The following is a 24063-nucleotide window of genomic DNA, read 5'->3' as shown; positions in this document are numbered from 1 at the left end:
TGGTTAAGACTGATCAGAGTCCGATTCAAATGGCAGATGGAGCATATCAGGTCGGCCCTCAGCAAAGGCAATGCTCCATCCAAATCAGACAGAATGGAACCAGGGCTGCCAAAGTGGATTCAAGGCGTGGCTTCGTCAGGGTCTGGATGAATTTGATTTGCAGTCTGAAACTACTAATGTTGGAAGGTCATCTTCCAGGGCTGCTATCTATGTCGAAAGGACTAGCGCAGAGCTTGGCGCTAAGACTGAAGTTGCGTATGAAGTCAGGGCCTAAATCACAAAGGGATTTATGAGTAGAATCCTTATGAGTGCGGAGACTTCGCACATAGGACTGTACTATCATTTTAGGGGCAGAGACCCCACAGTAGTAAAGATGCTATTCGTAAATCCCTTTGTGGATTAGGCCCTCAGTGCGGAACCTGAGGCAGGTTCAAGGGACACAGTAAGCAGTGAGAATGGATCAGCAGCAGAAAATAGACCTAATGCACCTGCAGATTATTGAGGCTCAAAGGCGTGCCAGAGGGAATCAGAAGAGTGCCAAAGATGTGCAGCTGGCATCCCTTAAAGCCCTCAATTTGCTGCTACGTCACTGATGGACCTGGAAATTTGGGATGCATCAAGATCAGCTATGGAATTGGCTCCTCTGTGGAATGGGAGCCAGAACGAGTAGCACACCGACTCCCTCGCAACCTCCCTGGAGATAGAGAGTCACAGGATGGGGACGGGTTTCACTTGGCTTTCTTCTTTTTTCTCTCTTGCTTAGATTTAGACTTATCCAAAGACTTTGAAGTGAAGAACTGTCGCTGGAATGGCTTCAGGAGTGTGAACGAGTCCGTGCTCTCGACCCGAAGCAGGACGAGTGGTTTCTTCTAATGTGTCACCATGTACAGCTTTAGTTCCTTTTTCCCGGATCACCTTCAGCTTCATGAAGGCGCACTTCTGGCACGACTTGAGTCGTGCCCAAACCCAAACACCAAAGGCACACCTTGTGCGGGTCTGTCACAGACATTTGTTTGCAACAGTCCCAACAAGGTTTCATCCCTGTTGTCTCTGGAGGGGACATGGTTCCTTGCTCTGGTTATAGAAAAATATTTGTGAAAAAATCTCATCACCTAACATGAAGTAAGAGGGAGCAGAGTTCTGGATCCGTGTCTGAAGGTCCCGAAATTAAAGAACAGACGTGGGCGTGCAGGGTAGGCTCTTAAACATCACTCCGCTGTGATTTCTGAAGCAGAACAAAGTAAATGTGGAGTTGAAATGTGTCATCTATCAGTGCTGGGAGCAATGCAGTTTTAAAATCTTCCGGATATAGTCTGGTGCCTGGAGATATTCTAAAGGGGAGGAGTCTGTGGATAGAAATAACCATCATAAAGTGAGGATGTTATAGCAGACTGTTAAATGTGATGGTTAAACTAGGAGCAAAGATTAGGACTAGAAGCAGTCATCACTATGGAAGATCTTGGAAATCCACAACAACTGGCTGAGTTGCCAGCAAAACTGATGCTGGATAGGTTTCTAGATTCTCAAAATCAATGGTACCCTCACAACAGATTTGAGAACAGCAGAGACAGTTCTAATACATAAGCAAAGAGAGCCTAGGTATAATTGCACTTCCAGTGGTCCAATGTTATTATTAAATAGCAAAACAAAAATCCAAGTCAAGGTACTCATAAATAGGCTGACACCACTGCCAACTAATTTGGCTCAACAGGAATAAACTGGATTGAAGCCACAAAGATCCACCAGATCCAGTCTAACACGTCTATGCAACAATCTAGCATATTCCAGAGAGGAGGAACCCACAGCTATAAAGTCACTTGATGCAACCAAACCCTTTTATTCAGTTGAATGACCGTTTATGTTTCGAATCCTGGAAAAAAGGGGATATACACTTATTGTTTATCCTCAATAAGGTTACTGTACTATACAGCGATGGCTGAGGAGGGATCAATAAAACACAATTCAGGACCTTCTCTATACATCAAGGAACTAGGCAGGCATGTCTCCTAACCCCTATACTGTTTGCTCTGAAAATAGAGCCTTTGGCAGGATGGATGTGCAGACATGCCCTATTAAGAGGCGGAAGTGGGCCCATGAATGGGATTAAAGAATTATGTTGCATGCTGACAAATTTCAGTTGTATTCAGAGTACCTAGACAAATCCTTCACCAGACTCAAGCATATATTTGGAAACTACAGCAACTACCCAGGACTCACCATTAACTGTGAAAAGTTGCTGTTTCACATGGGACATTGGAACTCAATAAAGACGCTTCCCGTCCCACTGAGAATAGAATGCACGCATTTTAGACACGTGGGAAGATGGTGTCAACTTATGACCTCCTGTCCTCCAAGGACAATCGAGAATACTATTGCTGAACCTTTAGGGTGGAAATGTCACATTAAAAAAAGCGTTACAACAAACAAATGATGGACGGAATGCTGACAATGCAGACATTCTCCCCCAGTCAAGAGATCTGGGTTAAATCCATCGTTCTTTTGCCCACTACGCCACCCCAGTTCTGACATGGCCATATGCAAATCAGTCTTTTTTTTTTTTTTTTTTTTAAACCGTTTATTACAAAACACATAAAAATATACAAAGATGGGCCTACAACCTTCCGGCCGGCCGCTAGTAAACAAAAGGAGCATATGATACACATTGTAGAGCGTGCATTGCAGCTGAGGAAGAAGCACAGGAGTTAACAGCGTTGATAGCAACACCATCCGGACCACACTATACGGTTTCATTTTAAACTGAAAGAACAACCAAAAGAACAAACCCACAAGGCAATCCACAGTCAGAAATAGCAACATGTGCTCCCCTAGAAGGGGGACCCTACCCATCCATGGGAGTATCAATAATGGGAAGAAATCAGGACTAGGGCTGGGTAAACTCCACGCCCGGAGCGACGGAAGAGGGATCGGCTAGGGGGATGGGGCCGGCGACAGATCGGGCAAGAACGGCGGAGCACAAATCCCCCTGCGGTAGGCGTTCCAGGGGCCCCATACTTTCACCCATGTCCCAGGCTTACCTCTCGCCACATACACCACCTTTTCCCGAAACATGCACCAGTCCATATGTTCCTTCCAGGCCGAGACAGTCGGGGACCTCTGGGATCCCCACAGTTGAGCAATATCACGCTTGGCCACCATATATCCCAGAGTCACCCACCACGTCTGTGGCGCCGAGTAGTCAGCAGGTTCCCACACATTCAACAGGCATCTCCTCGCTTCGGGTAGCAGCACCACATGCGTAACCACACGCAGGACCTCATGCACACCACGCCAGAATCGCTCCACCTCCGGGCATTCCCACAGTATATGCAGAAAGGTCCCCAAAGCACCACACCCACGCTTACACAACCCGTCCACAGCATAGCCCATACGCAGGAGCCTTGGCCCCGTCATGTAGACTCTGTGGAGTATCTTGAGCTGGACGAAGCGAAGGCGGGCCGGTATGGCCACCTCTTTCGGGGAGGCCACCGCAGAGGTCCAGTCCTCGTCGTCCAGCTCCAGTCCATCGGCAACCCAAGCCTCGCGAAGGGCTGTCAGCAATCCTGAGCGGTCATTGATCAGTTTTTTATAGATCAGTGAGATCGTGCTGTCCGGAACATGTCCATCCAGCACTCTATCCTCCAGGGGGGAATACTCCGGGATGGATGCAACGTCCGGGAAGACGGAGCCCAGTGCATGACGGATCTGCAAATACCGAAAGTACTCCCTATCATGCAACTGGAATTCCGTCTGCAGCGTCTCAAACGTCTTGAATCCTCCCCTCGTCCAGAGATACCCCACTTTACTGATGCCTATCATGTCCCACTTCTCGAAGCCCTTCGAGGTCCACAGGGAGCCCAACCGCTCGGACGCGTATAGTGGTGTTGCCCGGGTCAGACGGTCCTTCCACCCCATCGCCGCATTGGCCGCGTGCCACACACGCACCATGACACGCGTGGGGCCGGTTAGCCGAGCGTCGGGCGCGCCGGAGTAGAGCGCTCGATAATAGTCCCCACCCGGGAGTAGCATCTTATCCATTTCATATGCCGGGTTTAAGGCGGGCCCGTACAGGCCGTGATTAATCGCAGCCAGCTGGGAGGCCCAATAGTACCGTTTGATATCCGGGAGGGCGATCCCTCCGTCATACCATGGGAGCGTCAGCTTCGCCAGGGCGATACGCGGCCTCCAGTCCCAGAACAGGCGGCGCTGCAAACTCTCCACCTCACGGAAGTAGCGCGCCGGGACAAGGTCCATGGTGTTCTGCAAAGCGTACAGGAAACGCGGCAGAGACATCATCTTGAACAACGCCGCCCGGCCGAGCGGCGAAAGTGGCAGGCGCCGCCAGCGTGCGACGTCTACCTTCAGGCGCTGGAGGGGGGGAAGCAAGTTCCGTTCATACCGGGCCTCCGGGTCCAGAGTAATGAAGACACCCAGGTACCGAAATCCCTGCGGGGCGATCTGGATCGGACAGCCCCGCGGGAGAATAGGAGCCTCCCCAGAGAGAACATACACGCACGATTTAGCCCAGTTGATGACAAGACCGGAGTTACGACCAAATGAATGTAAAACATCAACCAGTACTATAAGTGATTTACGTGGGGAAGCTAGGTACAGAAGGATGTCATCAGCGTATAGGGATACGCGGTCCTCATACTCGGGGGTCCAACGGAGACCACGGATGGAAGGCTCCCACCGCAGCCACTCCGCCAGGGGCTCCAAGGCAAGCGCAAAAAGGAGCGGCGATAAGGGGCAGCCCTGTCGCGTGCCCCGGCCCAGCTCAAACGGAGCCGATACTCTACCGTTCACCACCACCTGCGCCAATGGGCCCGAATACAGCAATTTGACCCAGCTGATGAACCCTGCGCCAAAGCCAAACTTCGCAAGCATCGCCCAGATGTATGGCCACTCAAGCGTGTCAAACGCCATAGTGGCGTCCAAGGACGCCAAAATGGCCGGCTCACGTATGTGCTGAACACGTGCGAGTACCCCATGCAAACGCCGCAAGTTAAGGGCCGTGTTACGCTGGGGAATAAAGCCGGACTGATCCTGGTGAACCAGTTCGCCCACCACGCCGACCAGCCGATTGGCCAGGACCTTGGCGAGAATTTTGGGCTCCGCGTTCAGTAGCGAAATGGGCCGATAGGATGTAACCCGGTCCCGAGGTCTCCCCTCCTTGTGGATAACCACGATTGTAGCCAGACGCTGGTCTAGCGGGAGGGAGCCCACCGAGTGAGCTTCCCGGAACAGCGATCGGAGATGTGGTGCCAGCGTATCCGGTCGCAACTTGTACAACTCGATGGGGAGACCATTAGGACCCAAGGCCTTGCCGGAAGCGACCGAACAAATGGCGAGGGCGATTTCGTCGGAGGTTGGAGGGGCGTCCAACGACACTCTGTCCTCCTCCGAAAGGGAAGGCAGCGCGATATCCCTGAGCAGGGCACGGGAGTCCTCTTCAGAGCGGGAAGACACCGGGGAATAGACCCCACGGAAATAATCCGCGAAGCAGGAGACAATTTCTTCCAGCTCAGTCACACACACACCGTCCGTCGTCTCAATCAGCGGGACTACACGACTCGCTCTCTCCTTTTTGTCCAACCACGCAATCAATTTACCAGCCTTATCACCCACATCATACAATCTCCCCTGTTGCTCTCTACTGAGGCCCCTGGCTGCCTCCGTGACGAGGGCCCTATAGGCCGCTTGCTTGAGTTGGAGAACATGTAATACGGCATCTGTCACCCCACATTCTAGATTACTCTCCAACTCGGCTATCTCAGCTTCCACCCGGGTCACCTCCTCCCGCTCGCGCCCCCGGGTGTGGGAAATAAGGGACAGGGCCTCTCCTCGCAGTACTGTCTTGAATGCCTCCCACAGTGAGACAGCCGAGGGCACGGACCCCACATTCTCGTCAAAATAGCGCTGGAGGGATTTAATCAATTCAGCACGAATGGTGGGGTCGCGCAGGTACCAGGGATTGATCGGGACCACCCTACCCTCACCCCTCAGAAAAAGATCCAGGTGTAACAAGAGCGGGGAATGGTCCGAGATACCCCGTGCCAAATGGCGCACCTCTCCCACCCTCCCAACATAGGTCGCCGGGACCAGGACATAATCTAGTCGTGAGAGACTACCATGGGCCCCCGAATGGAAGGTATACTGTAGTTGCGTGGGATGTTTTAAACGCCAGCAGCCCACCAACCCCAAAGTGTCCAATAGACCAGAAAGCCACGCTTGGGCCCGGGGGAGGTCCCTAGGGGGGTGACGATCCACAGTCCCGGAAGCCACTGCATTAAAATCCCCCCCCACCACCAGAATCCCCCCCGGAAGGCCAAGGAGGAGGCGCCCCAGGTCCGCAAAGGTAGTCGACTGCAGCCCCGGCGGGACGTACACTGACACAAATACAACCACTTTGCCCTCCATCCTTCCCACCAAGACCGCGTAACGTCCCCTGTCGTCATGGAGCACCTCATCAATCTCCAAGGGGAGCGAGTTCTTAACCATGATGCCCACACCCCTTGAGCCAGACGTGAAGCCCGAATGGGCTACTAGGCGATAGCCACGCCGATTCATGGCGCAGAAGGAATTGCCAATGAGGTGTGTCTCCTGCAGGAAAACTACATCAGGCGAAAGTCGCTTCAAAAACTGCAGGACTACCCCTCGTTTTATCCTGTCCCCCAGCCCGTTCACGTTCCAGGACAACAGAGTTAATTCCCTACCCCCCATCATAAACAGAAGCCACCATTTGTCCCCCCGAGAGCACTATTGAGCGAGTACAATGATAATCTTGCCTTGTGGTAAAAACGAACAACACCCCCCCATCCCTGCCCACCCATCCCAACAAAACTCCCCCCTCCCTGCACCCCTGCATGAGCCCGAACAGCCCCCCCACCGTGCAGTGTGCCTGTCGCCCCATATATATAGTAAAGACTAGCTAAACCCCTTAGAGGAGGAAGGAGAACCCCCAGTAGACCCCACCCAACCTCCATAGGAGGGGAAATTATACAAACAGACGCTTAATCGAGAGTGGCATCAGTTTTGTCCAGAGCGAGGTCCAATATTACCCCCTCAATCCCGATCCAGAGTGCCGTTTCCCCCCGCCACCCCCCCCCCCCCCCCCCACCCCCCGGATCACGATCCCCAGACAGAGTGTCCAGCCAGTCTCCGGCCGCTTCGGGGACGGTCAAAAAAGTGCGTGCGACCCTCTACCTCCACTCGCAGCTTGGCCGGGAAAAGCATAGCGTATTTAAGGTTCAGGTCCCGAAGACGGCGCTTGACGCCTTGGAAGTTCAGTCTCTGCTTCTGGACCACTGGGGTGAAATCGGGGTAAAAATTCACCTCCATATTGTCAAGCTTAACCGGCCCATGCAGTCTGGATGCTTGGAGGATAGCGTCTCTGTCCCGAAAGTTGAAGATCCGGGCAATGAGAGGCCGCGGAGGGGCTCCGACCTTCGGCCTTCCCCCGGGAACCCTGTGGGCCCGCTCCACAGCGAAGAATTTACTCAGCCCCCGTGGCTAGAGATGGGTAGCGATCAGGTCCTCCACAAACAGGTCCGCCGCCGCTTCCTCCCGTCCCTCAAGCACCCCAATGATGCGGATGTTGTTCCTCCGGGCCCGACTCTCGGAGTCCTCCAGGCGCCGATCCATAAGCGCGGTCGCCTGACCAAGCCGGCGCACCTCTGCCTGTAGTACCGCCACCTCAGTGGTAAGGCCCGATGCGGTGTGGGCCAAAGAATCAACTCGGTCATTGGTCTTGGAAAGATCGGCCCTCACCAGGCCAACATCCACGAGGACCGAGTCGATCTTCTGTGCCAGTGTGTCGAATCGCTGGCCCACCGAGGCCTTCATCTCGGCGATGGCGCCCATGACATCCCGCAGAGTCAGATCCGTGGGGAGGTCCGGGGCATCAGGAGGACCCTCAGGGGATTTGTGCGGTCCGCCGGGAGATCCCTTCTGGAGGGTGTAGCGGTCCATACTATTGGCCTGAGGGGTGGTGCCACGCCGGGTCGATTTGGTCTTTGCCCGATCTCCATCTTGTTTCGTGGCCATGGCCACCAGTCCCCCGGTCGCACCAGCCACGTCGTGAAGGGCAAGCAATCAGGGCCACAAGCTCCGGGGGGGGCACCCCAGATCGGCGGGATGGGTCACAGCCAGCAGGCAGGCCGAGTCTCCCAGCGAGATCACACCAGCACAAAGAGCCCTGCGACCCAACCCTGCAGAGACGGCAAGGGGGTGCGAAAGCGAAAGCGAAAGTGCGGGGTACGCGACTCGCCAGGCCCGGCCCGCCGCTGTTGATCACTTTGTCACTGGATCGCCCCTCAGCGCAAATCCGGGGTCTGGCGAGGAGAAGGCCGCAGACTTCAAACGGTGCTTACTCCGGTGTCCGAGGTCCGATTTGACAACGGGAAGCGGGTGCCACCTCAGCTCAGGTTTGCCAACACATTCCCTTCATCCGAGACAGGATTAATTCAGGATAGTCGTAGGAGGTTGCGAAGGTCCCCGGGAGCCTCGCACCTACGCGGCCATCTTGGTCGCGCGCTAGGCTCCTCCTCTGCAAATCAGTCTTGACCCTGTGCCTCATGGGAACAGTCCAGCCCGAACTGCCAAGCCATGTCTTCCCTGGACCGGAATCAAGCATCCTAGGACCGGTTTCTGGCTATCAGCCGTCATCAGCCAGGATAGCTTGACTCCAGTGGCGTAGTGAGCACGGGTCCCACGTCTGGGAATACCCATCCCACTTAGGGCGAAAAGCGTTACAACAAATAAATGATGGACGGAATGCTGACAATGCAGACATTCTCCCCCAGTCAAGAGATCTGGGTTAAATCCATCGTTCTTTTGCCCACTACGCCACCCCAGTTCAGACATGGCAATATGCAAATCAGTCTTGACCCTGTGCCTCATGGGAACAGTCCAGCCCGAACTGCCAAGCCATGTCTTCCCTGGACCGGAATCAAGCATCCTAGGACCGGTTTCTGGCTATCAGCCGTCATCAGCCAGGATAGCTTGACTCCAGTGGCGTAGTGAGCACGGGTCCCACGTCTGGGAATACCCATCCCACTTAGGGCGAAAAGCGTTACAACAAACAAATGATGGACGGAATGCTGACAATGCAGACATTCTCCCCCAGTCAAGAGATCTGGGTTAAATCCATCGTGCTTTTGCCCACTACGCCACCCCAGTTCAGACATGGCCACATGCAAATCAGTCTTGACCCTGTGCCTCATGGGAACAGTCCAGCCCGAACTGCCAAGCCATGTCTTCCCTGGACCGGAATCAAGCATCCTAGGACCGGTTTCTGGCTATCAGCCGTCATCAGCCAGGATAGCTTGACTCCAGTGGCGTAGTGAGCACGGGTCCCACGTCTGGGAATACCCATCCCACTTAGGGCGAAAAGCGTTACAACAAACAAATGATGGACGGAATGCTGACAATGCAGACATTCTCCCCCAGTCAAGAGATCTGGGTTAAATCCATCGTTTGAACAATAGATTTAACCCAGATCTCTTGACTGGGGGAGAATGTCTGCATTGTCAGCATTCCGTCCATCATTTGTTTGTTGTAATACATTAAAAAAAGCTTCCCTTTTTATTATGGAGAGAAGTACTACACAAAATGATTGAGTTGCTGAAATGTACATACGCGATACAAAACACCCCATAAATTGACCTGGAGGGATTGTTTAAAAGAAAAAATGGAAGATCTGACCAGGCCACTACTTTGTGCAGATGGACTCCCAAAAATAGCACTAAAGACCCTGCAAAGTTCTACCTGAGGGAAAAATAGCATTCCCAGATTAATACAATTATTATGAAGCAGTCTAATTAGATACCGCCAATGACAGGGGGTTGGGGGGGGTTGCACATGCCTAAATGAACTGGCTGTTCGAACTGACAGACATGCTCTAAGAAGCAAATTGGGGGCCCACCTATGAATGGAAAGCCACTGGCCACATCAACACTTGGGAAACAGGGCATGAACATAATAGCGATGGAGGCTGAGCACAGTCAGACCCCTAAACCACCGTTCGCTATGGTTGCCACCAGACTGAGTGTTAGAGGATTATAAAAATTGAACACTAACTGAAACAAATTGCAAACTTTTTGATATTTACTACTCAAACATATAATGGTGGCATGCATTGATGCATTTAATGGAATAACTGAAGATTGACTATTAGAAATAACCCATGTTTGGAAAAGCAGTACCCTGGACTTGTACATCTTTCTGATGAATACACACAACGACTTAGCAAGCCTAAAAAGAAGATGGAAATGTACTTGCATGTGATTGAGGGCATCACTTGGGTGAGAAGCCCATAGATAGCCTAAACAAATATTGATAAAATTCAGTTTTATGCTAGTACAGCTAAAAGTCCTGCACGGAACATACCAAACCAGGGAACTACTGTACAGATATAGACAGGTAACAGATGGTTTATGATTGAGGGCTGCAGGCACAAGGGTGCTACACTCCACACACTGTGAACTTGTGCACAGCTAGCAAAATATTATTTGGTGATAGGTGAGAATTGGGGGCAACTACTGGGATAACTATAAACTTAAACAGCACCCCCTGTGATTCTGGGAGCCTGGAAGGCAGCAGACATGACCAAATAACAGGGACTGATCAAATATAAGGGCATAAAGGAGGGCAACTAAGAAAAAGCAAAATTACAAGAGAGTCTCGTTTTACAATGGCTTTCCCAATAGAGCTTCAACCTTGACTGGTGTATGACAACCAAAAAAGTGGTTTCCGAGAGTTGTAAATGTTCTAACAAGCCTAAAAGAATCTAGAGGATGGGCCAACCATATGTGCACTAAAACAATGGCAGCCATGAGCATATAAGAGTATGTGGCAACAAAAAAATTACATACTGTGCACTTTGAGTTAATTTGAAGACCAAGTTTGTATATAAGGTTGTATGAGGGCTTGGTGCCTCATCCCAAATTCACCTCTGCTTACAACTACATCGTCAGATGTTGCCACATCCATAAAAAAATAGAATGACTATCTCACACTCATAGTTTAGTGACACGGAATATGTGTAAAGAAAGTTCGCCACTGGTGTTAAAAAACAGAAATGTTACTCAAGTGAGCCACAATGAAGAGTATACGGACCATTCACAATTAACAGAAGCCTTTACTAAAAAAAAAAAACATACTAGAAAAAAGCCCAGCAACCTGTCAGAGCCTCATAGCTTGTAGAAAGTGACCCCCAATTGGTGAACAGAGTCAAAGTAAACACTACTGAACTATACCAGCCTCAAACAACAGGTTTGGAAAATCAGAATTAGATAAAGAGCTGAGTTCTCCCTCACTCAAGGTAGCTTGAAACAAATGGGCAGTTAAGCCTTGTCCACTCTGTGGTTGCAACCAGAAAACAAATAATGAAGACAGACCACTGTTTTGTATTTGTTTGTGAGCTAATGTGGCCTGAATGCATGGGATTCCGAGACTGCCAATGAAGATTCACAACACTTGAATCAACGAATGACCAAATGCTGTAGAACGATAACACGGCATAATGATAACACTGCATTGTATGTACCGTGATACCTCCCTTATTTCTATCCTCTCAACAGAGCAAAACCAAACTGGAGGCAGGTGTAGAACTCAAGTCAAGTCAAACTTTATTCGATTAGTTAAAACCATCAAAGTACATATCACAAAACAAAACAATTCAAGCACAGCACATACATACATTAAAATGACTCAATCAGGTTATGGCGCCTTCCTTGAAATTGCAATAAAACATCATATAAAAGAGTCAAGCCCCAGATAGTCCCTAATAGGAGAAACCAGAGTTAAGTGCGTCAACCAAGTTTAATCAGTCCTGGGAATAAAATAAATATCTAAGATAAAAATTGACCAGATCAAAACTTAACCATTATCAAACGAGGTTAAAATAGAATAGTAAATGAATGACAGTTAAGAAACAGAGTCCCCACTATGGTTCGGTGGTAGCTTGTTCCTGCGCCTAATTGCGCCTACTATATAGCTTGCAACCCCCAAACACACCACTGGTGTCGCCAGCATTTGCAGGTATGCCAGTGCTGGCCTAACTTGTTCAAAGTTGTGTCCTTTCAGGAGGGGGATAATATGTTTTACGTAGTGATTCGTAATAGGCACAGAAAAATATCAGATGGAGAGTATTCTGTTCAGAGAAGTTGTCACATGGGCAGGGACTTCATGACCCTTCTTTAAAAAACCCTTTCGGAAATGCTAGGAGCCAGGGAACCATATTATGCTTAAATCTTATTAATACAAATAGATGGTAAGGTTTGTTTATGTAAGATAAATATGGTTGCAACTGACTACCTAGAGACAGCGTGACAAAACTTCTCACGGTCGGTTTTACCAATTCCCTTTCCTCCCTTATCAGACTAGATCTGTCCAAGAACTGCCGCTTAAAACCTCTAATGGCTGACTTGCCCAGAGCTCTGGGTCTCAAGAATAAGTCAGGACATCCATAAATTTCCATCTGGGTTTTAATATAACGGACCCATGGTATATCTAACCCCTTATCTAAGGAAATACAGTCTTGGATGATCTGTGTAGAACTCGCTTCTTGGGGGATCTGGGAGGAGTTGGCTGTTTGGGAAAGCACTCTTGCTAGCATAACACAGATTGGTATTTTTCCGACACCAATGGAAACAGCCTCTGACCGCAACAAACAGGAGGCTGTTATTTTATGCTGTTATCCAGGAGATAGATGAATACAAGAGCTGGGCAAACTGGACATGTTTACAGAACAAGAACATGTTATTGAAACAAATATTTACATTCATTAATCAGTACCTCAGCCAACATTGCAAGATGTTGGTTCTGGACAATAGCAGTGCGATAGGTTGCTAGACCACCTTCTTCAAGGCCCGGAAACAAGTAGTACAAATGGACGCTGAAATGAGGAACAACAAAAATGAGGACACAGCATTTTATCATAGAAAGATCTAATAAGTAGAGGGTCAACACTACTCAAAATTTAGGGGACATATTGGGGTGTTCGAAACAAAGTGGTTACTGGTCAACTGACACAATGAAAACCTGTAATTGACCTGAGAAATGCGCGCTGAAGGAGATGCAATATTATGCACTCTTTTTGTGTAATGGAGGATGAATTTCAGAAATGCACTTCCTGAATCCAATGACATTCAGCCATCAGCATTTCATGAACCCAATATATAAGGTCAACAGGGTGCCTCTGAAATAATGTTGCTACGCATTCCCAACTCACCACCACCCTCCCAAGTCATTATAAGGAAATGGAAATATTCACACGATTGGCAGTATGGGTGGTTCTCTGGGCACTCTTTGATGGGTTTACCTGTAATAGCCCAAAACCTACAAATGCATAAGTGACTGAATATTCACTAGCATCTTGGAGCTGGTTTCCTACCTTAGAAGCATAAGAAATGTACTCCAGTTAAAGGTGGCAGTGCATTTCCAAGATGGAAACTGAGAAGGGCACAACCACATTTAATAAGCTCATAGAGGGAGGAGAGCCTTCTCTGGAAAAAAATATTCTCCAGTGGAGAAAAATATAAACATCAAAAATATTTCATTTCCAAATATGGGCTTGCAACCCGGTATAAACTTTCCATGTATAAACATTATGCATGCGAGTACCCCTGTAGAAGTTTGAATGTCAGTTTTCTAGGAGTATCTCTTTAATTCTTTCAGCTTTATAATAAAGATGAGCATTTGTTCCAAAAAGATTGACTAATACAAAGGAAACAACATTCACCCTTTTGTGAGTCCTTTCTTTGTACATCAGGTCCTATATATTTAGATGTCAAGATGGACCCACCATGATGGCGATAATTATCTAATGACCAGCACAACATAATAATTGGAGGGTTCAACAGAAGCACTTCAAACATATTTATGGGACGTTTGGTAGCAGTAGTCAAACAGTAGGCTCCCATGAACACATCCACTCATGAACCATTAAACATTCCGTGACTAGAGTCAGACAAAAATGTAAAGGAGAGCACATACCCGGATTGCTTGCCTATAGCTATTTAGAAGCAGTTTTTAATGGCTGATTCAACAAACCTGAAGGCACCACTGCAGAAGGGTGCCCATTTTTATGCATATTCTATAAAATGCCCAATTGCACACACTGCATTAAATCTCTCTCATAATATAGTCATAGAAAACTTTAGAAAACAATTTCAATATAAGGCAATACAAAACTTACGTTGTTAAAAATTCAACAACGGCGTCTCCTAAAAGCTCCAAACGTTCATTGTGGCTAATCCTGAAGAAGCAAAGAGGCAAATGATAGATAATCATAACAAAGCAACAAATATAATGAACCAAAAAACACAAATTAAAACACTGATAAATGTTTTTGTACCCAGTCTATACTACTAAAATGATAATCCTCAAGAGAAATGCTAAATGTATTTCTTTTGCTAAAGTGTGCTGGCAGAGGGCACAGGTGTGCACCTCAATCACACAAACGAGACAACAACAACAAATACAATAGTTGTCTTGTTTTGTAGCACCAAGGTACCATGCTTCACCAAAGAATCTTAAGTCACTGTAGTTAATCTTGCCTAGTAGTCCTCAGTCTGCCTTCATTCAGACTCATGGGAGGTCCTAGCTACAAGACTGCACAAAGGAACATTCTTTGGACAGTAAACAAATTAAATAATTCCACAGTGCGAGAGCAACAATATTTTTGCACCCGGTAGTTTCAGATCCAGCTCTGCCTGCAAACTCCTTCACCACAACCTTCCACTATTCTGAATGATCTTATGCAGAAACAGAGACAGTGGGTAAATATCCGGCCTGAAGAGCTGGGTTAGGGCTACAGACTATCAATCCAAAAAGGTATGCAGTTCCCAACTGGTTAAGGGGAGACAGGTTAACTAGGTGGTCATACGTCCTTACTTAATAGCAGGAGGAATGGGGGATTCCTCCTTTTGGAATTAGGGCCCACACACACCCGGCTGGGTGTCATGCTTCATCATAGGGCTTGCTCCTCGTCAGGTCAGCGCTGCAATACCTAACGGGCTCCCTATGAGGGGCTCTTTGGCAGAGATCTTATATTCCAATATGCCGTTTGGTGCCCGTGGTGGTGAGTGGCCTAAAGGTGTAGATGTAATGAGTGAGGGTCAGTGGACCATGGGGGGTTGGAACAGGAAATGGAAGTCCAGAGAAGAAAAGTTTAATCGATATGGCTTCCAACCTGGTTAAAAATGATGTGGTTCACTCCTAATATAATGTGTCAGGATACCGCACTCAGTCAAGTGGCCAACATTGTTTCTTGCCTGGTTGTCTTACGATGAGCGGCAATTTGTCAGGACCAAGAAAAAAAGATAGCTACCTGTAGTTTTGATGAGCAATCCAATTAGAGTTGGTGACTCACACCATCGACTCCTGGCAGGTAAGACACACAGAAATCCCAGCGTCATTTGCTAAACCGCAACAATGTCGGTAGACCTACCCACTCGCTGCCGGGGCCAGGAGTACGTCACATCATTTTTAACCAGGTTGGAAGCAATATTGATTAAACTTTTCTTCTCTGGACTTCCATTTCCTGTTTTAACCCCCAAACAAGAGCTTTAAAATCAAATGGAACTCCATAAGCCTCAGATGTGCCATCGTTCCCATGCCAGCTCTTAAATTAGGGCTAGATGTGAAATCCAGGACCGATGAGGGTAGCTGCTACTGAGGTCATCACCTCAGAAAAATCCAGAAGGCTAGAAAGGTAGGTCATTGAATAAAAATGAACTCATAATGTAACAAATCGCAGACATTTCTGGAACATCCAGATAGGGTAGTGGAAGTGTTATTCCAATAGATCATTGGCACCAAGTCAACCCTCTAGAAAGATTTTGACATAAAAATAAAACTTAACAGATGGAGAAGTCTGAAGAAGAAATAATAAAGGAAAGAATCCAAGTGAAATGGGCTACACCATTGGTTTTAACCAGGAAGGGAGGGATGAAAGTTTACACATGTGCACTGACTTAAGGGTTTAAACGCAAACATTCTTGTAAACTCTCAACCCCGCCCCAACAAAAATGCCTTGGTCAGCATGCTAAGGGGTGTTTTGCACTCTGCTTACCATTAACTCTAGATGCATTACAAGCAAAGGTACCTCACAGCATTTGTGATATTATATATTAGGAAGCGGGGCTGGAGATACTGCTCACTGTTAAGTGTAGTGTAGCGTAAGGATGCAGTACTTCAAACCCGCTAAGTTCCTTTCAGCAAAAGAAAAACAGGAAATCATCACCACCTGTCTAGGCTGAGACGGCAGACACAGAATGCGCTGCATGATAGCATGCTGCCAATGAACTAGGATTCCCATCAACTCTTGCATTTTCTGGAAAGATGGCGGCTATGTTCGATTATCAGGGATAACTTTGTTTGTGGTTCACAGTGTCCTTTGCTGGATAGTCGTGATACAATGTTGCTGCAGCCAGGACCTTGCTACATGGAGCTTGGGGTTTTATTTCTAAGATCTATTGCTGCCTAATGTGTTTGTATGGACAATAGGAGTAAAGAGAAATAGTCTGAAAAGTTGTTTTGTTGATGGAAGTAAACTTTTAACTATTTGCTTGAACATTTATCTGAACTCTTAAGACTGGGGTTGATGCATTACGAAGAAGGAGATTTCCTTACATTGGATGATGCTGAATATGTATATATGAATGTCATGAACAATGTATTAAAGTTTAAGCAGCTAAAGTAGGGAAGCAACTTGATGTTAACTTTGTTGGTTGTTTTGCAGTTCAACACAAGTCAAGCGGAGGCTGTCCTCTTTCACAAAAGAGCTTATAGTGGCGAAGCGTGAGGTAGCTATTCAAAACATAAGGTGAAGTGCTAAAATACAAATTTAGGTGAGACACTTATTCCTTGTATGTTTAGTTTTCAGAAATTACCATCTTCACATCAAAATACAGATAGTTGGCTGCACAGATGTATTACTAAGGTATATTCATTCACAGTTACAGGTCAGCTTAGAACCCTTAATGACAAGTTACTAAAGATATCTCTATGTCTTGTACAGATCCATTACATCCTGCAGACAAGCTTGACCAATGAAGTGATGAGGCAGAGTGGTGGAGTCCTGTATCTGTTTTCTCTCTTCTCCCATTCCTCTTTCCAAGCTTTTACCACTGGCCCTCATATTACTCTGTACGCTGTCAATGGTGGCAGTTGTCAAAGATGGAAAAAACAGTGTTCCCTTTTGATGCTGCGCACAAGGTTAGTGCATCAGTTTTCAGTTCATAACAATGCCTTATGATTTGGTCTCTTCATTTTCTAAATGAGCTTTGCACCACTTGTCCCGGGATCTGGAAGGCTCTGTATGATATTTCTTGGATGAGATAACAGTTTTACACAAGTTGAGATAATACAAGCTGAAATGTGTGTTTAGGTAACAAGTAAAGTGCTTGCACTTAAAGAAAAATGTAAATCGTTCAAACAGTTGGACTATTTGTGATATAATGTTTTGGAGACTGGAATGAAGCCACTGGGGTTGCTTAGCATCCCAAGGACAAAAAATAAATAACGTCATTTTTGGGTTGCATAAGAATGTTATAAAATGTGCACACAATTCTTAATGAATGGAAGCACTTTGGTGGTTTCTTAAGACTGGATTAGTGTTCCTGTGGGGAGAAGAACAGCAGAAAGCATATTAAAGGCTTCTATGTGAGGTCCTTCAATATAAAGAAACAGTGTTACAGCTGTCCATTGAAAATCTTATGGTTTGGCTGCAGTGTTGGGTGATAAGAGTTTGGAATAATTAAGGCTTGTGTGTAAGCCCAAACAGAAATGAGGAACATAATAAAAGAAAAAGAGCTGCTTTTGTCAATCTGCAATGCACAGTATTTAGGCATTATGGGCTATTGTGTTCAATCAATCAATCAAACCAGACTAGTAAAGTGCGGCTAATCACCCGTATGGGTATCCAGGCACTAAGAGTCCTGCTGTAGAGGTAGGGCTCAGTTTAACAGCCAAGTCTTGAGTCCTGTCCTGTCCTGTAATCCAATAGAGAGGATGAGGTCCAAAGGTGAAGGGGTAGGTTGTTCCAGGACTTGGCGGCAAGGTAGGAGAAGGAGCGACCTCTGCTTTTTCTTCAACCGATATGAGGGGTGGGGTGAGGAAAAGGGAGACGAAGCTCAGGTGTCTGCCAGCTTGGTGTAAGTTCAGGTGGTGGTTGATGTATGCTGCTCCTTGATTGTGTTGGGCTTTGAAGATGTAGATCAGCATCTTGAAGTGACATCTCTTCCGAAGGGGGAGCCAGTGGAACTTTCTGTGGATGTAGGGGGTGGGGGGGTGGGGGGGTGACATGGGTTCGCTTGGGGGAGTTGAGGATGAGTCTGCAACTGAAATCTGTAAAGTCTGTGGTCTCTACAGGAAGTGCGAGGTGATCCTTGCGTAGAGTGTGTTGCCGTAGTCCAGCAGGCTGGTGACAAGGGCTGGAGTGACGGATCATCTGGTGCTGACGGGGAGCCATTTAAATATCTCGCGGAGCATGTGATGAGTGAGGAAGCAGGCGGAAGAAAATTAGCTTAGTGTCCAGGTTGATGCCAAAGTTACGAGGGTGGTCTGTTGGTATAGGTAAGAATCCTAGCTCAGAAGGCCACCCGTAGTCATTCCATGAGTATGTGTTGTTCCCAAAGATGTTGACTTTAAAAACAGATCACAGTCCAATTGAATGCCGTGTCACTCAGGAATCAGTTATAAGCAACTTAGGATTGCTCACCAGAGTTTAAAATGGCAGAAGTATAAGTTGTGCTCAGTGTGTGAATTTAACTGCTGGGGAAACCTAATGCCATGACTGATTGCTTGCCATGATTGGCAGCTAAGTGGACGTGAGGGCTGGATTCTAAATATGGGGGAGAGTATTGTAGAATCAGTGTTAAATGTGCAAGATGGTGCTCTTAGAGGCACAGAAAGGGTGCCGAAAGAGGGTGCAAGCAAGGGTGAGCTGCAAAGCAGAATTAGGCAGAAGAAGTGGTTTACATGTAGGGAATGAGCAGTATGTAAAGGGACTAATGCTAGTGGGACAGGATAAACTGGTTTCACATAAAGGGGTAAGACAACTTCTTACAGAATGGCCAATCAGACATTGTGGCATGGATAGTTAGAGGTTAATACGATAAATTTATTGGTGGACAGGAATCAATTCACAAATTGTTGGTGAGGCTGTATGCTGGGTGTTAATATGAGAGTCTTAAAGACAGCAGCTGCCACCTGAGAATTTACTCCGAAAAGTTGAGTTATTAACAAGAGGGCAGTGCTGGATGTATACCAATAGTGGTTAATGAAGGTGCAGAGAGCGGAAGGTGAAAGTACAGCAATAAGGAAGGTGAAAAGGCGGGAGCCTCATAGAATTAAACTGAAGTAAGGAGTCATACGATTTAAACTAAGGGTCTATGAATAAAAGTATTGGGACATAAAGCTATGACAAGCTGTGGGATATAAAAAAACTGTACATGGACAAAGGGACGGAACTGCTTGAAATTTAGATGAGTGTTGGGATTAGTTGGAGCAGAAGACAATAAAAGAACAGCTGAGTGACAGATGGCTCAGAGCAGGCAGTCCTGGAGGACTGGTTACCTGTTTCTCCAACAAGGAAAGGTGAAGAGAATGTGTGTGATGATTCAGTTGATCATTGGAACTGGGGAGATTATGAAATGACTAGGAGAGTTAGGACAAAAGAATATTTTTCTTGAGTTAAACAGTGCTGGATATGCTGAAGGACAGTGACGGGAGCCTTAAATTACCAGAAAATTCAGATGATTCTCTTATGCAAGGTTTCTTGAAGGACGAACAATTCCTTAAGTGGAGAGGAGGTGCTGCTTAGGCTTTTATTGCAACTGGTTGTATGTGTCGGAGGTTGTCTCAAGTGTTGTTTACTTCTCTTCAAGAAGGAAATAAGTACTTTCATGTCACGTTCTGCTTTTATTTAGTGGGGATGAGTGTCTTTGGGTGACTGTTGCAAGAGTTGATGAGAGTACCACAGTGTGTTGAGTATATTTATTATTTTTATGATTTGTTCTGTGCATGAAATAAACGTTTATTTCAAACTCAAGAAATGAGGTATTGCCAGTGATTAATGATCCTGGGGGGTGAATGACTATGGCATTTACCTCACATATTTTAGATATATTTAAGCTTCTGCATGCTATGAATCTGTCAATGACTGAATAGGTTTTAAATTATAGGGATTAAAAAGAAAATGAGCAACCTAAGAGCTTCACAGGAAAAAAAGTTAAATCATTTACTTGGAAGGGGATGGATCATCTTGTCCCAGTCGTGCCATAATATTGATCAAAGTATTAATACCTGTAAAAGAAAGCATTGTGGCAATAAATACAAATGAATTCCTTTTTAAAGTGAAAAGTGATAAAAACAAGGTGATTGTGAAAGTATGACATGTGAAAAGAGCAAGGGAATCAGGGCAAGGAAAAAATAGTTACAATAACTGAAGAAATTAGAAATGGCATGTCGGGAGAGAACAGAGGAAAGGCGTGAAGAAGCAAAATAAGGGAATTTACTTGAATAAGGGACAGTCCTCAATTAACAAAAGGTTCAGAGGAAGTTACCTCCATTTTTACTGCAATTTTTCAAGGATTCAAAGGCATAAATCTATCCCTTGTAGAGTGCTCTGTAGCATAACAGAGTATGAACATGCAAGCATTTTAAATAGGCGACAATGCCAAATTAGTAGCATATTCCGCTTACGTTAATGTGGAAATGCCAGCCAACAAGGTGTATAGGCACTCAAATACTTTCTCCCTAGAGGCAGTGACACGTCAAATTCCAACCATTAAATGTGCATCAAGCATAAAGAAGAGCTTTCTAAGGAAGGAGGTAGGATTGTGTGTGCAATCTGTTAAAGGCAGCTATAAAGAACAATTGTTTTTACAAGGCAATAACTTCTTCAACATTGGATTGTTAATAGATTCACATGCTTGAATCAGACAAGTGAGGTTGGAAGAGGTGCACCTTAACTGAACAGGTTCCGAAGCACTGGCAGCCTTTCTTTAGATTCCCCTCTACTGCACATCAGGGCAGTAGAACTGTGTGAAGCTATAGAAGCTTCTCCATGTTGCTGGTCTTATGAAGTCCACAAGGGAACTACAGCAGAAAGAGCTGCATTAACTAGCCTGCTCCAGGCTGACGTCTCTGCTCAGAAGCAAAGCTGTCAAATGAAGAGAGTTGGCATCACAACTTTCCCGCTCTCCATCATTAAAAGTGATGCGTGTGACAGAAGTCTAAATGGGACTTCTATATAGAGAAGGCGTAGGTCTGTGCACCAGTTCTATCTTGGCTAACCAAACACTTGACCATCAGCATGCCTTAATCTTTGCAAGGCATTTGAGAAGTAAGGACTATAGTATTGACAATGAAATGCAAAACAATCTCCCCCTTACACCTCATACTGCCAGTATCTACTGGGTTGTCCCACTTCATAAACCAGCCTTCAGTTGGTTATCCACCTTCCATTTGTGGCAGAAGTCGGGTTCTGCTAAATGCGTTGGTAAGGTTATTCGCCGTTCCTGGCAGACACTCTTGTCATTACTGGAATGAAATTGCTGATGGACCAGTGCCAGTAGAGCTGTGCTGCTGCTGGTAATCTGTGATATACACCATGATGTTCTTGTTTTTGGAATTAAAGCATCAAAGGAATGCTATTTGTCTTGATTTTTCCCTGTGCAGCCTTAAAACACTGAAGGTATGTTTGGAGGTCCAATGGAATGACTAATTTTCCGATAAACAATATATAATTTTTCCTTGGTGGCCCAATAGTAGAGGAAATAGCTCTTGTAAAAGTGTGCTGCAACCATTTTACAAGGCATCTTTAGTAAGAATGAGCTGATCGAGAGGATCATTGAATGAGAAAACTGCAGGGAGATTTCAGGCCTCCTCCTACAAGACAACGCTCTTTTTAAATGCAGGAATCTGTGTGACTATCATCCCAATCACTGTCTACTTGCTTCCATTGTTTGTTCGGATATTCTTGAGACACCCTCATGAGCAGACATCAGTGTAGGATGAGAGGAATGCATGTGGACATTGATTCTATAAAGAACTATCTAGCCATTGTGTTTTTTTCCTGAAAGTTCTAGCTTAGGCAATTCATTTGTGCTTCCTTGTTTTGGAAGAGTCCGCTTTGGATTGCTGGATGGGTAGTTAAGCCCTCAAATTATTCATATATCTCTAAATTCCTCTGAAAGTCGATTTTTACCAATTCAGTGACTTACCCAATTCTTGTCAAATATTTTAAGTCAAAACGTGGTGGCTCATGCATTTCTGGATTCTGTTTTCAGATGTCAGTCATCAAAATTTTGAAAGATCTGAGTATGTTGCAAATGGAGCCATGTACTCAGTGAAGATCATGGCAGCAAATTCTAGATAAAACAAGAGCAGTCAGAATAAAAATGATTGACTGACTATACTAATCTTGCGTATCTTTGATGCTTTGGATTAGTGGGCACATAGAAGAATGTGACTTGGAGGTCAGTGAAATCCAGGTATACTTTGAAGATAGATTTGGTCCGCAGGATTATCATACATAAGATTTTTTTTCAAAAGGTATCGTGTTCAGCTGGCAAGTTGAGGATAGGCATTTGTTCCTCTGGTCCATAAGCACACCCCTCTATTTCTCATTTTACAAGCAAAAACGATATCTGCATTACGTGCTTCTGTGATTCTTTTGCCAGTGGATTTTGAGATTTGATAAAGTGCAATGTTCGATATCCACATATCTGGAATAATATTGTTCCAAGTATCCAAATGATTTGAAAGAACAAGTTACTTACTTTTGATAAAGCTCTTTCCGGTGAATACTCTACCTAACTGCAGATTCCTCACATTCCGAATTCTCCACATCACCAAACTTGATTCAGAAACGTCTATAGACCTCTTGCACACCATCAGGTTAAGAAGTGAACCTCTTTGCTGCCTTCTGATGTGGGGAGACACAATCACATATAGGCGCCACCCCTGTGTGCTGATAACTTATTTATTTTCCACTTTCTGTGCCTTCAGACATGGAGTAACTGACAAATCAGGAAATAACCAGTGCACAACATCTTGAAACCTTCTTAATCACAGGCAGGGCACTCCACAGACCGTGGAGGTGGGCGGGAGGTGAGGAATCTGTGGTTAGGTACTGTATCTAACATAAAGAGAGTTACTAAAGAAGCCTTTTCTTCCAATGGGTACTTCTAACTACATATGCTTCACCTTTTTAAATCATATTACAGCAGTCCTATAAAAGGCAGTGGGCCTGAAGAGTGGTTTTTACACCAGGAAGACCTGAAGAACTAAGGGGACAAAAAGGCCCATTCCGTGGACCTGAAAATTGATGCAATCATCCTTGGTGATGGTGTGGACGGATGCCAATTTAGCATCCTGGCACATGTCCAACACCAGAACCCTCCTTGCAGAGACCATAGTGGTGGCTTTTGCTCTGGTGGAATGAGCCCAAATGCTGTCATTTCTTGTACAATGCATAGCTTACCTTGCTACAAGGCACAATCCTTACTTTGCACTGGCAAATGCAGAAAAGACGGTTTAGAGCCGCTTCTACCTGTGACTCTTCAGATAGTGAGGGCAAGCAGTCAACGGCTTCTCTGGGAGGCAGTGTGGGGGTGTTCGAGCTTAGCTCTCAACAATCAACCAACCAACACAATAACAATAACCTTACAGTCCAGCCCAGAGCTATCTTTACAAGAAAGTACCTGCCCTAAATACTACACAATTCAATTACCACACCAGCCTGTGTTACCAAGTGGGATCCTTTGAAGGCACTCCACCCCGCTACCTCTGCTGCTCCTTCCCAGGTGGTCCCCACTACATCTGGGTTCCTTCCCCTTTGTGAAATCAGAATTGGCATGAATTAGGCTCAGGTGCAGTTAATATGTGCTCAAAATCAAATGTGGTCAGTTTGCATTTGGCCTTAAACCTCCTGAGGATGGTTTACACTTTACGAGTCCTCTTTCACTGCACTGTACCTGGGGCAGCACTAATGCATTCCCAGCAGTGGTTGTGGTGACCCAGCAAGTCTGCTGAAATGTTAGAGCCTGATGT

General features: G+C 46.2%; 1 protein-coding gene across 2 annotated transcripts in view; it reads right to left on the bottom strand.

Moving 5' to 3' along the window:
• DROSHA (drosha ribonuclease III) overlaps positions 1 to 24063 on the bottom strand; it is a 533090-nt gene that overhangs the window by 108537 nt on the left and 400490 nt on the right. For both annotated transcript variants that reach the window (XM_085607071.1, XM_085607072.1), the window contains exons 19-21: positions 20250 to 20310; positions 14198 to 14257; positions 12796 to 12895 (exon numbers count right to left, since the gene is read on the bottom strand). In XM_085607071.1, coding sequence (XP_085463197.1) covers positions 12796 to 12895; positions 14198 to 14257; positions 20250 to 20310 — 221 coding nt within the window. The remainder of the gene's footprint in view (positions 1 to 12795; positions 12896 to 14197; positions 14258 to 20249; positions 20311 to 24063) is intronic.

The sequence above is a fragment of the Triturus cristatus genome, chromosome 5_2, assembly GCF_964204655.1.
Source record: "Triturus cristatus chromosome 5_2, aTriCri1.1, whole genome shotgun sequence".
Classification (NCBI taxonomy): domain Eukaryota; kingdom Metazoa; phylum Chordata; class Amphibia; order Caudata; family Salamandridae; genus Triturus; species Triturus cristatus.
Note: the sequence above shows the minus strand (reverse complement) of the source record. Positions and strands in the feature narration are given on the sequence as shown.